The sequence below is a fragment of the Carcharhinus amblyrhynchos genome, chromosome 1 (assembly GCF_965287045.1).
Source record: "Carcharhinus amblyrhynchos chromosome 1, sCarAmb.v2.hapA, whole genome shotgun sequence".
In the NCBI taxonomy this organism is placed as follows: Eukaryota; Metazoa; Chordata; class Chondrichthyes; order Carcharhiniformes; family Carcharhinidae; genus Carcharhinus; species Carcharhinus amblyrhynchos.
In genome coordinates, this window is record NC_137324.1 from 147,291,551 (window position 1) to 147,305,956 (window position 14,406).

A 14,406-nucleotide genomic window follows, 5' to 3' on the forward strand; every position below is an offset into this window, starting at 1 on the left:
CTTCCTGCCTGCGGAGTCTAAGCCTGCGGGGGATTAACAGGGTAAACCACCTCTTTATACGTGCTATCCACAATACTCTCTGACTGGCGGATGCTCCATAGTGTCTCCAGCCGTTGCTCCAGCTCTGAAACTCGAGCTTCCAGGAGCTGTAGCTGGAGACACTTCCCGCACATGTGCTGACCCAGGGGGCTGGAACTGTCCCCAGCCCGCCACGTGGAGCAAGGAGCGCAAACCACAGCTTAGAGCTCTTCTGTCATGTCTTACACCTGTAAATTAAAGTTTTGAAAGGTGTTTTGTTTCAGATATGTACAATTTTCTATGGCCCTTCTTTCCTGCTCCTTTTACTACCTTTCAAACTATAAACCACTGAAATTACACAGAAACACTACAGTAGTGTACAACGACTACAATGCCAAGAGCAAAACGAAAAAATTACACTTACCAACCAGCACTCTCGCTTTTGCCTCTGCTGCCTGTTTCACCTAACCCCTTGTGTTCATCCAACTCCAAAAGCATTCCTCTCAGTCAGGCAGCACTCACTGTGCAGACAGAGCAGCACTCTGAGACCTCTATTTTCATAGGCACAACTTACAAGGCTCTGGAACTGGTTTCAATTAGTTGGGCAACCAGTTATAACCTCATGTATTTACCCTGCTGATCCCCCTGACATTAAGAGGCAATCTGGGCAGCATGGTGGCACAGTGGTTAGCACTGCTGCCTCACAGCACCAGGGACCCAGTCATTTCAACCTCGGGTCACTGTCTGTGTGGAGTTTACACATTCTCTGCATGTCTGCGTGGGTTTCCTTCGGGAGCTCCGCTTTTCTCTCTCAGTCCAAAGATGTGCTGATTAGGTTGATTGGCCATGCTAAATTGACCCTAGAGTTAGGGGGATTAACAGGGTAAATATATGGGGTTGCGGGAATTGGGCCTGGGTGGGATTGTGGTCAGTACAGACTCAATGAGCCAAATGGCCTCCTTCTGTGCAGTAGGGATTCTACGATTTAGCATGGCCTGTCCACCTAACCTGCACATCTTTGGCATAAAAACAGAAAACGCTGGAAAATTACATCAGGCCTGACTGCATCTGTGGAGAGAGAATAGAGCCTATTCTCCCTCCACAGATATTGTCAGAACTGCTGAGATTTTCCAGCCTTTTCTGTTTTTCTTTCAGATCCCAGCATACACAGTCTTTTGCCTTTATCACACATCTTTGGATTGTGGGAGGAAACTGAGCACTTGGAGGAAACTCTTGCAGACACAGCAAGAATATGTAAACTCCATACGGACAGACACCCAAGGCCGCAATTGAACCCAGTTCCTGGCACTGTGAGGTAGCAATGCTAAAATGTAGAATACAGATAAACATCTTAAAATTAACAAATCCATATTCTGCGAACAATAGTCCAAATTTCTTCACCTAGCATAAGCAAAGAAAATAGGGGTAATTTTAACCGTCCAGGGTGGTTGGAACAACGTTATGGAGTGTTAAGTTGTTAAAAATGGGAAACTTAACCCCAAACCACTACAGAAGTGCCTACTTCCATTTCCACTGTTATGGGTTTGGTTTCAGATGACTAGCTCGTTCCCAAGAGGCAGAACAGTAATTATAATATTAACTTGAGGGTTTGTACTCCAGAATTTATTATTAATTTGGATTTAACGGCAATGGTCCAGGGTTTCCATGGATTTGGAAAACGTGGTAAAAAGTCTGACAACACCAGGTTTTAGTCCAACCGATTTATTTGATAGTAAACGCACAAGCTTTCGGGTTAGTCCCTTCGTCAGGTGAATGGAGAGTACTTCATTCACCTGACGAAGGGATTAACCCGAAAGCTTGTGCGTTTACTATCAAATAAATCGGTTGGACTAAAACCTGGTGTTGTCAGACTTTTTACTGTGTTTACCCCAGTCCAACGCCGGCACATCCACATTTTGGAAAACGTGGCAGCTCAAGGGAGGTAGGAGTTGTGAGCTACAGTTCCAGTACTGAGCATGGGCCAGAAGGAGAATGAATGTGTCCCCTTTGGCACCCCCCCCCTCAGGCAATACTGCTGCAAACTGTCTCTGTCTTCATGCTATTTAGCACCCTTTCCTCTCACGATTTCTCCAGTTCCTTACCTCATTCTACGACCCCAATCTTGTCAATTTGTTTTCCATAAAGCCTTGTAGCACAGATTTCCCTGCCCAGCAGCCAGTTAGCCTCACATTCTACTTGGTCATTAAGCAGGATACAGAGTAAACTAATTCTAATGAGGTCCTGTCCGTAAGAAGAGGTTTTGTGGTGCAGTATGTAGCATCTGTTATATTAATAAATATTTTCCCTATTCCACATGGTGTATCCACAATGAATACCATTCAGCTGCTCATTAAATCATGCTGGAGTTCAGCACACAGCATCATGCCTTTGCCTAATTGCTCTCTTTTTTCTCATTGTTCCATCTTCTGTATTGCTCTGTGTGACAAAGACTGTGTTCTCTTCGGATTTCTGGTGACATCTTTAGCACAACACAATATGCTGCAGATTTATATACTCTGTCCTTGAGGAAAGGATTTAGTGAAAATGAGTCGTGATTTAAAATGGACCAGGTGGCGACATCATATGACTTCCCTAATTTCTTCATTAATTAGTGACTATTTATAGAAGATAGAGGAAAGCACCTTGTTATATAAAGCCTTCAATGTAAGTCAAATTCCTTATCAGATCTGGGATCAACTAATTTTATGATGGATACACAAGTACTTGATCACTAGCAGTCTAAGTGAAAGAGGTGATAATCTATTTAATGACTAGATTTAATAACTGAGGACAAGAGAAATTTCACACAGATAGTTATGAGGTATAGAAATTCCCCACTGGGGATTAACGGCAAAGGCAAAAGCTATCAACATGAGATTGGATACAGTGAAGTAGTTTAAAGGATATGGGAACAGGGTGGATGATTATGACCAACATTGTTTGCTTGCAAAGTAAATACAGAGAACAACTATTTGGGCCAAATAGCCTGTTTCAGTTGTAATTTCTCTATACTGCCGTGCATAGAGTTCTCTGAGAAATGAAGGTAATGATCATCATGGTGAAACTGCTGTCATCCATAACAGAAAGTCAATTGGTTATATATAACTCGAGGGACTCCACTCCACAAGTGCGGGATGAAATGAGGAGGCAAGCCTTAATGAACAGAAACTATTGTGTGCAGACTAATTGTGTGTATGAGTCTTTTTGATCCAATATTGATGATTAGTAAGGAAACAGGGTTTGATGACTGTATATGTCTGTCCAATTCCTGGTACTTCCTTGGGACATGGGTAAGCAATCAGATGAGGTGATCCATATGTGAAAAGAGATGCTATTTGCAGCTTTCTGACAATCATCACATTTGACAAATTCTTTTATATAATGAGATTTATCCATTGTAACCAAATATTCTTGCACATTTAATAATTGGCTATAATGGGTTTCTATTTTGTGCAGGGGTGGGAGAAAAATTACCTGTGGGCAGTATTTATATTAAAATTGTAAGCTTTATACACATTTTCAATTTCAATCTTTCCCAGATACAACAAAGTAAATACAATAAAGGACAGCTTTTAAAATTCCAAGCCATCTAGTTCAATTTTCCTGTCATTGCATAGTAACATTTCACATTCAGCAGATTTAACAAATCAGAAATGAAAGCACAGAAAATATTCAGATGTAGCACATACCTGATACCTTGTGGGTTGATTTATAATACTATTGAAACTTTGGGTTTCTGAAATCCTTAGATTTGATTGTGCAAAAAGATTCAGCTGGGAAAACAGAATACAAATCTTTAAAAAGATAGAATCTTGTGGGACAAAAGAAGGCCATTTGGCCCATCACACCTGTGCAGGATGTTTGAAAGAGTTCCACTAACTCACTATCCTTTCAGTTCTTTTTCTCTTCTCTATTACTATAGCAATCACAGAGATTTTCATCTGGTTTCTTTTAAAGTTTATTTATTAGTCACAAGTAGGCTTACAGTCACAATATAATGTGAAAATTCCTGAGTCGTACATTCCGGTGTCTGTTCAGGCACACTGAGGGAGAATTTAGCATGGCCAACGCACCTAACCTGCACATCTTTGGATTGTGGAAGGAAACCAGAGCACCTGGAGGAAACCCATGCAGACAAGGGGAGAATGTGCAAACTCCACACAGACGGTGATCCAAGCCAGAATTGAACCTGGATCCCTGGTGCTGTGAGGCAGCAGTGCTAACCACTATGCCACCGGGTGTATGAGAGTGCAGAGGGAAAATCAGTGAGTATAGTGTAAATTGTTTTCTTTCTATCAACTATTCAAAGCAGCAGGTATATAACAATAAAGTCAACTCCTTTTGCATTACAGAGAATCTATGCCCGAAGAACTCTTGAACTGGATTTTGGTGAAAAGTCACTTCTACTTAGGCAGTCTCTCGGAGTTGAGGATGACTTGCTTCCACACTAAAAATTAGTTATCAGGTGCATGGGGAGTCCAATGCATGACCAACAGTCTCTGTGACAGGTGGGGCAGACAGTGGCTTAGGAGGGGGTGTCCGAGCTGTCACACGCTTGTTTCGGTGTCAAAGCTTGGCTTCAGCTTGCTCTCAACGATGAAACTAGATGTGTTCAATTACTTGCCGAACGCTTTTCCTGTGGTATTGGGTCAAAGAGTTCAGGTGTCAGTGGAAAATTGCACTTTTTCCAAACGAGTGCACTTTTTCCAAAAGAGGCTTTAAGAGGGTCCTTGAATCATTTCCTCTGCCCTCCAGGGGCTTGCTTGCTGTGTCAAAGCTCTGAGTAGGGCACTTGTTTCAGCGGTCTTGTGTAAGGCACATGGATGATATGTTCTGCCCAGCAAAGCCGATCAAGCAGCATCAATGCTTCGATGCTGGGGATGTTGGCCTAATTAAGAATGCTGACAGTGTGTCTATTCTGCCAATGGATTTGCAGAATCTTGCAGAGGTAGCGCTGGCAGTACTTAACATAGAACATAGAACACTACAGCACAAACAGGCCCTTCGGCCCACAAGTTGCGCTGATCAATTCTATACCTACTAAGCCATAGACCTATCTATAACCCCCAATCCCATTAGATCCCATATACTCATCCAGAAGTCTTTTAAAAGACCCCAGCGAGTTCACCTCCACCACCACCGACGGCAGCCGATTCCATTCACTCACCACCCTCTGAGTGAAAAACTTACCCCTAACATTTCCTCTGTACTTGCTTCCCTGCACCTTAAATCTGTGTCCTCTCGTAGCGACCATTTCAACCCGGGGAAATAGCCTCTGAGAATCCACCCTATCTATTCCTCTCAACATCTTATAAACCTCTATCAGGTCACCTTTCAACCTTCGTCTCTCCAGGGAGAAGAGTCCCAGCTCCCTCAACCTATCTTCATAAGGCATGCCTCCCAATCCAGGCAACACCCTTGTAAACCTCCTCTGCACCCTTTCAATAGCTTCTACGTCCTTCCTATAGTGAGGCGACCAGAACTGCGTACTTCTCTAGGTTTGAGTTGGCAAAAAATGTTGCAGTTATATAGAACGTTGGTTAGACCACATTTGGAATACTGTGTCCAGTTCTGGTCATCACACTACGAGAAGGCTTTGGGGAGAGTGCAAAAAAGGTTTACCAGGATGTTGTCTGGTATGGAGGGTCTTAGCTTTGAGGCGAGATTGAGTAAACTAAGGTTGTTCTCCCTGGAAAGATGGACGTTGACAGGTGACGTAATAGAAGTTTATAAAATTATGAAGGGCATAGATAGGGTGAACTGTTGGAAGCTTTTTTTTCAGGTTGGAAATGACAAACACAAGGGGTCACAAGTTCAAGGTAAGAGGGGCAAGGTTCAATACAGATATGCGGGGGACGTATTTTACACAGAGGGTGGTGGGGGCCTGGAATGCACTACCAAGCGACGTGTTGAGGCAGACATGCTAGGATCATTTAAGACTTATCTAGGTAGCCACATGAACAGACTGGGAATAGGGGGATACAAATGGATGGTCTAGTTAGGAACACATGATCGGTGCAGGCTTGGTGGCCAAAGGGCCTGTTCCTATGCTGTATTGTTCTTTGTCTATTGTACATAGTCCATGTATTTGAGCTATACAGGAGAGCAGATATCACTACCACTCTGTAGATTGTGGGCTCGTTGCCAGGTCTGAGGTCCTGGTCTTCAAACACTCTCTTCTTCAGGTGACAGAAGGCTGCGCAGGCACGCTGTCAATCTGGCCTATTGACAGTAGACTTCCAAGGTATGGAAAGTGGTCCACGTTGTCCAAAGCGTCATCATGGATTTTGGTAATCGGAAGGCAGGTTGATAGAGTCTTACAGATGTTTATTGTAAGGCTCAAGATCTCAGTGCATGCCCAGCCCCGCTCTCTCAGGTACGCATGCACACTCACACACCCACTCTCTCTCCGTCACTCACACATCTACCTTCCTCTCCCTTACACCCTTCTCTCTTTCTCTCTCTTCCACCCCTCTCTCTCCCACCCACACTCCCACCTATTCCTGCTCTCTCCCACCCACATCCCCACCTATCTTTCTCCCTCTCATACTCCCTCTCTCTTTTCCAACCACACACACCCACCTATTCCTCTCTCTCACCCACACTCCCCTTCTCCCTTCTTTCCTCCCACATTCTCACCAATCCCTCTTTCTCCCACCCACACCCCTACCTATCACTCTCCCACTCGCTCTCTGACCTCTCTCTTTCCCACTCGCACTCTCCAGATGAACTGAGAGCCTGGGTTACTGCATGGAGTTATGATGTTATTGCAATTACTGAGACATGGTTAAAGGAGTGACAGAACTGGCAGCATAACATTCCAGCATGTTGTTTAGACAGGACAGAAGGGAACCAAAAGGGGTGGGGAGTTGCATTGATTAGGGAGAACATCACAGCTGGGCTGACGGGGGAGATATTGGAGGAATCTTGTAGTGATGCACAATGAATGGAGCTCAGGAATAGGAAGGATGAAATCACAATTTTGGGATTGTACTATAGACCTCCCAACAGCCCATAGGAGACAGAAAAACAGGTGTATAGTCAGATACTGAAAAGATATGAAAAAAGCAGGGTAATTGTGGTGGGTGACTTTAACTATCCCCGCATTGACTGGGACTTCTTTATAGCCAGGGGCTTGGATGGATAGCAATTTGTTAGGTGTATTCAGGAGGGCTTTTTGATACAGTATATACAATACAACCAGAGCAGAGGCCATACTAGATTTGGTATTGAGGAATGTGCCAGGCCAGATGATTGATGTTTAGAGTTTGGGTAGTCATGGATAAGGACAAAAGTGGCCCTTGGGTGAGGGTGCTTACATGGGCAAGGGTCAATTATATCCAAATTAAACAGAAACTGGGGAATGTGGATTGGGAGCGGCTATTTGAGGGCAAATCCATGTCTGGTTTATGGCAGGCTTTTAAAGGTCAGTTGTTTGATATGCGGGACAGGCATATCCCCCCCAGAAATGAAGGATAGAAATGGAAACTATGGATGACAAGGAAAATTGTAAGTTTAGTCAAAATGAGAAGGGAACTGTATGATAGCTCTAAGCATCTAAAAGCTGACGAAGCTCTTGAGTAGAGTGAAAATAGGAAGGAACTTAAATGCGGAAATAGGAGGGCTAAAAGGGGCCATGAAATGTGTTTAGCAAACAGTCAGGGAGAATCCCAAGGCTTTTTATGCATATATTAGGAGCAAAAGGATAGCAAGAGAAAGAGTAGGCCCACTCAAGGATAATGGAGGGAAGTTATGCGTGAAGCCACAGGAAGTGGGTGAGATCCTTAATGAGTACTTTGTATCAGTTTTCACCAAGGAGAAGGACATGCTAAATTTTGAGGTCAGGGATAGGTGTATGAATGCTCTAGAGAATGTCAGTATATTGTTGGAGGAAGTGTTAGGAATCCTAAATTGCATTAAGGTAAACAAGTCCATGGGGCCGGATGTGATCTATCCCAGATTATTGCAGGAGGCAAGGAGAGAAATAGTTGGGACCTTAACAGATATCTTCAAATTCTCTTTGACCACAGACAAGGTTCCAGAGGAATGGAGAATAGACAATTTTGTTCCCTTGTTTAAGAAAGAAAGCAGGGATAATCCAGGAAATTATAGGCCAGTGACCTGACGTCAGTGGTGGGGAAGTTTTTGGAGAAGATACTGAGGGACAGGATGCACATTTGGAAGAAAATGGAGTGGATATGTGAGTGAGGGAGAGAGAGATGGGTGTGAGTGAAGGAGAGAGAGATGTGTGTAAGGGAGAGAGGGGTGTGTGAGTGTGCATGCGTACCTGAGAGAGCGGGGCTGGGGCATCCACTGTTGCATGGTTTTGTATGGAGAAGGTCATATCTCACCCTCTTGATAGAGTTTTTGAAGAGGTGACAAAGACATGGACAATTTGGATCAAAGGGCTTGATTCCAATTTGTAAATTGTAATTTGTAAATCTCTATGATAATTGATGAGGGAAGGGCTATGGATGTAGTTTATATGGATTTTGGTAAGCCGTTTGACAAGGTCCCACATGGGATTTGGGGTGGACTGGCTACATGGATACAGAACTGGCTTGGTTATAGAAGACAGAGATAGTGGTAGAAGAGTATTTTTTAGAATGGAGATGTGTAGTTAGTGGAGTTCTGCAGGGATCAGTGCTGGGACCTCTGTTGTTTGTAGTATATATAAGCGGTCTAGAGGAAAATGTGGGTAATCTGATTAGTAAGTTTGCTGATGACACAAAGATTGGTGAAGTTGCTGATAGTGCCAGGGATTGTCAGAGGATACAACAATATATAGATAGATGGAGACTTGGGCACAGAACTGACAGATGGAGTTTAATCCGAACAAATGTGAGGTGATGCATTTTGGAGGACCAAAATTGGATGTGAATTATACTGTAAATGGCAGAACCCTTAGGAACATTAACATACAAAGGGATCTGGGTGTGCGGGTCCATAGTTCCCTACAAGTGACAACACAGGTAGCCAAGGTGATTAAGAAGGCATATGACAAGCTTGCCTTCATCAGCTGGGTTATTGCATACAAGGGTTGGGAAATCCTCTTGCAGCTATATAAAATCTTGGTTAGGCCACATTTGGAATATTGCACGCAGTTCTGATCATCACACTACCAGAATGATGTGGATGCTTTGGAGACAGTTGCCTGAACTCGAGGGTGTTGACTATGAGAAGAGGTTGAATAAACTAGGATTGTTTTCACTGGAAAGATGCAGGCCGGCGGAGACTTGATAGAGGTCTACAAAATTATGAGAGGCATAGACAGGGTGGATAGTCATAGGCTTTTTCCTAGGGTGGAAGTGTCAATTACAAGGGGCACAGGTTAAAGGTGTGAGGGGGAAAGTTAAAGACGGGTGTGCAGGGGAAGTTTATCATGCAGAGTGGTAGGCGCACCGTCAGAGGAGGTGATGAAAGCAGGCACATTAGCAACATTTAAGAGGCATCTAGATGGGAACATGAATAAGGAGGGAACAGAGGGATATGGACCGAGTAAGGGCAGAAGGTTTTTTTTAAAGTTTAGTTGGGGCACAATGATCATCACGGGCTTGGAGGGCCAAAGGACCTGCTCCTGCACTGTACTTTTCTTTGTTCCTCTTTTTCACCCACACTCCCACCAATCCCTCTTGTTTCTACCGACAATTACCCTCTCTTTCTTCCTCCCATTCACACTGCCATCCCTCTATCTCTCTTGTTCCCCTTTCTCCAGCCTTCACTCCCCATTCTCGGCCTCCATTTCCCGCTTCTTTTCCTAGCCTCTGAAATGGCCTCCCTTCTGAGCTGTAGCTGTGGCCCACCTCACTCTGCCCCCTGGTCGCCTTTGCTCTCATCCTGATTTTTTCCACTGACTGACTTTGCCTCCATTTCCAGCTTGTCCAATCAGAGGCCAACTTCTTAGTTCATTGACTGCTAATAGGCTGATGAAGGGGCAGCGTTCCAAAAGCTAGTGGCTTTTGCTACCAAATAAACTTGTTGGACTTTAAACTGGTGTTGTGAGACTTCTTACTGTGTGCACCTATCAACAGCCAACTCAGTGTGAAAACCACCTTCAGCTATTAAAGTGTTAGAGGAAATTGCTAGGTCAGCCACGTTGGGAACACTCTTACATCTGTATAAGGGATTTGCACATTCAAATACCGCTCCAGGAAGCAGGCCACATAATATAGGCTAATAATGTATTCAGGCAGGACTGAGGGTGCACTGTAGGAGTTGCCATGTTTCATATGAAACATTAAACTGAAGTTCCATCTGCCCCTTGGGTAGATGTAAAAGATTCCATGGCACTATTTCATCTTGGTTGCTCCTTTTGATGTCCTGGTCAATATTCCCTCTTCAACAAAGCTAAAAAATATATGATGCTGTCATTTCTTCATTTCTGACTGTGGAAGCTTACTGAGCGCAAATCTGCTGCTGCATTTCTGACAGAAAAACAATGATGGCATCTTAAAAGTACTTTGCTGTGTTTATCAGCTGCACTCCCGATGCACTCACTGTGGGTGAAGGAGGTGGTAGATACCATTAAGCTAGAGAAGATGAGGTGTACTTTACATGGGTCCATTGCTAGGTTCTATAAAACCTGGCAACCATTTATAGTGCATGTTGGGACGCTGCAGTTGGAGCCGGGTGAGTAGATATCTGATGGCCCCTGGATGCTCCCACAGAATTCCCACCCCCACTGATTGATGGACATGCCCTGGTCCTTAACCTGAGTATGCCCACCGCACTGCTGAGGTGTGGGGACCAGCAAGAGAACTTTTCTCTTTTTTCTCTTTTCCCTCTCACTCTCTTTTTTCTCCTTTGCTGTTTCTCTCTCTTTTTCTCTTTCGTCTCTCCACTCGCTAGTTTATAGCTTGGGCTGTTTTGGGCACTCCGTTGGCTCTCCAGCGGTATTCCTCTGTCTTTTTGTTTTTATATTATCACCATCATTCCCGGTGAAATTAGACGGGATTCAGGTGGGGTAGGTACCAGGCCAGGGGTACTGGCGGCTCGTCCCCTGGCCAAGGTGAGCCCTGAACCCAGTCGCGTTGGAACGTACATAAGAGCACTGTGTGGATCTGTATTGGGGTTTGTTTGCTATGTAAAATATAAGAAAATTTTCAATAAACATATTTTAAAAAGCACTTTGATGCAAAGCCCTGTAGGATCCCTGAGCTGGTGAAAGCTATATAAACCCTTTAAATACATACCCTGGACTTTGAGTTCAACATTCCAATTTCTACATCTCTCTTCAGTCTTTTCCTTCTGCATTTGAACAGACCAAAAAGACAGTTCTTGATTCTTAGTATTAAACTGATGCATGATTTTGGAGTTGGCATAAGACTGAATGGAGGGGGCAAGGTTTTCCCGTGGTCAAAGTAGAAAAGCCACAGCTTTGAACGAGCAAATTTCCATTCAACATCTGCATCATCCTAGGGGAAAAGAGAAATAAAATAGATGGTCTTCATGACAGTGATAACAAAAATGCCAAAAAATGTTTAAAAAAATCTCATTAAGTTCAGATGTCCATTGGAAGCAAATAAAAGTTTATTTATGAAATTATTTAAATATAAAATGGCTGACACTCTTTTCAGTTATATTTCCCTCCCCAACATTTATTGTATCTCCATCCCTACTCAATCACCATCACAGTCTGATCACCACTACTCTCTGTCCAGTGCTGCGCCACTGATCACCAGCACTGCCCCCTTAGTTGCCATTCATTCTCCACTCAATTGTTATCCTGCTTCCCAACCACTATCACTGCCCCCCTGACCACTATCGGTCTTCTCCCACAATCTATGATTGCTACCACTCCTTTGCACCAATCTTCATCCCTCCATCTTCCTATTGTCATATCTGTACCCTTGCCATCCTCAGAGCATCACTGCCATTCACTATGGTGTCCATAAATCCCCCCAGCTGCCATGCTGTGTTACCCCTTCACCCACTTTCCATTGCTCATATTCCCAATTGGCATATCTCCACCTCCACACAATTGCCACCACCTTTCCTGATTGCTGCCACCCCAGCCCCTAATCACCATTGCTTTCCCTGATTGGCACCAATCTGTCTCCTCCTAATTGCCATTGTACTGTCAACCCCTTCCCAGCCGATCACCACCTCTAATTCCCTGATCACTATCACTCTGTCTCCTTGATTGCTATTACTTCACCCCTGATCAATGCCACTCGCCCAGTTCCAATGTATCTATTCTCTTTTGGTCAGGACGCCTGATATAGTACTGTGACTGCCTGTATGCACTGGAGCTTCCTGCTATTCTAATGAGACATGGAAAACTGAACTGTGCGATCAGACAGTGGAGTTAGACACTCCCCTTTGACTTGTTCAAATCCAGTCCACCTATTGCTGCTCTCCCAAGGTGGCTGAAAACAAAGTGAGATTTATTTATTGCTTCATGGGATGTGGGTGTCGCTGGCTAGGCCAACATTTATTGCCCAACCCCTCTTGCCTAAGGGCACTTAAAAATCAACCACATTACTGTGGGTCAGGGGTCACATGTTGGCCAGTCGAGGTAAGGACAGCAGATTTCCTTCCCTAAAGAACATTAGTGAACAAGATGGGTTTTTTGACAATCCATTAGACTTTTTAATTCCAGGTTTTTCATTCAAATTTCACATCTGCCATGATGGGATTTGAAACTGGGTCCCCAGAGCATTACCCTGGGTTGAGGGGATCAGGCTACTTAGAACAAAGAAAAGTAAACACATGAACAGGCCCTTTGGCTTTCCAAACCTGTGCCGATCATGATGCCCTAACTAAACTAAAAAAAACCTTCTGCCCCTACTTGGTCCGTCTCCCTCTAACCCTTTCCTATTCATATACCCATCCAAATGCCTCTTAAAATGTTGCTAATATGCCCACCACCTCCTCTGGCAGTGCATTCCAGGCACCTACCACTCTCTGTGTCAAAAACCTACCCCGCACATCTCCCTCATACTTTCCCTCCCCTCACCTTAAACTTGTGCCCCCTTGTTACTGACAGTCCTACCCTGGGAAAAGGCCTCTGACTATCCACTCTCATAATTTTGTAAATCTCTATCAGGTCTCCTCTCAGCCTCCAACTTGTGAACTTGTGAAAACAATCTTAGTTTATGCAACCTCTCCTCATTGTCAACACCCTCGAGATCAGTCAACATCCTGGTGAACCTTCTTTGCATTTCCTCCAAAGCTTCCATATCCTTCCTGTAGTGTGACCAGAACTGCATGCAATACTCCAAATGCAGTCCAACACAAAACGGCACTGATATGTTTGGAGGTGCTCTTAAAATCAGAAGCTAGATACATCATCAGATAGCATTTTGCAGTGCTGCCAGGTCTGGGAGTATTTGACATTGATTCTCTGTAAATTGGCAACAAAACCTATGTCCATCTACACTGAGTTACACAAAATGCTGGCTTCAAGGGTGATGGACATAACTGCCCCGATGTTAATCGGGAGCTGGGGAGGATTCAGGAGAGACTAGATGGCTGAAGAATTCAGCAAGACCAAGAAGGTGATGGCCTTCCTGATTTTAACTAGAGGACCACATTAACATAATACAGGACCATCTTCCTTCTAGCAGCTAATCAAATGGACAGTAAGACCTGTGGGCAAGAAGCTGCAACCAAGCATCGTTGGGGCTATCCCTGGCATTCCGAAGGAGGCATCAGTAATTGGGAGGGCTATGGGAAGGTTGACATCAGGAAGGATAAAGGAAGACCAAAAGCTTCCTTGTTGGCCACGTGGCAGATGAGGGTGCTCTCCACTCCCTCCTAATCCACCAATTGTGCAAACAGAGCCAGTTGTGGTGGCACGGTGGCACAGTGGTTAGCACTGCTCTCATGCAGTGCCAGGTACCCAAGTTTGATTCCCAGCTCGGGTCACTGTGTGGAGTTTGCATGTTCTCCTCATTTCTACATGGGTTTCCTCTGGGTGCTCCAGTTTCCTCCCACAGTTTGAAGGACATGCTGGTTAGGTGCATTGACCCGAACAGGCACCGAAGTGGGGCGATTAGGGGAATTTCACAGTAACTTCTTTGCAGATTTCCTTCTCTAAAGGACATTAGTGAACAAGATGCATTTTTCAACAATCCATTAGACCTTTTAATTCTAGGTTTTTCATACAAATTTCACCAGCTGCCATGATGGGATTTGAAACTGGGTCCCCACAGCATTAGCCTGGATTGAGGGGATCAGGCAACAAAGAACAAAGAACAAAGAACACACAAACAAGCCCTTTGGCTCTCCAAGCCTGTGCCAAACATGATGCCCCAACTAAACTATTTGGTCCATATCCCTCTATTCCTTTCCTATTTATGTATCCATCCAGATGCCTGTAATGTAAGCCTTACTTGTGACTAATAAATAAACTTTAGTCATCTTGGTGAGCTGGCAATTCCTGCT

The 14,406-nt window shown here is 44.2% G+C and overlaps 1 protein-coding gene across 1 annotated transcript in view; it reads right to left on the bottom strand.

Annotated features, from left to right (window-relative positions):
• The window catches only part of LOC145350573 (short transient receptor potential channel 3), a 151,450-nt gene that overhangs the window by 11,374 nt on the left and 125,670 nt on the right, over nt 1-14,406 (bottom strand). The window contains exons 9-10 of the mRNA XM_080199775.1: nt 11,211-11,432; nt 3,708-3,791 (exon numbers count right to left, since the gene is read on the bottom strand). Of these exons, the coding sequence (XP_080055901.1) occupies nt 3,708-3,791; nt 11,211-11,432 (306 nt within the window). The remainder of the gene's footprint in view (nt 1-3,707; nt 3,792-11,210; nt 11,433-14,406) is intronic.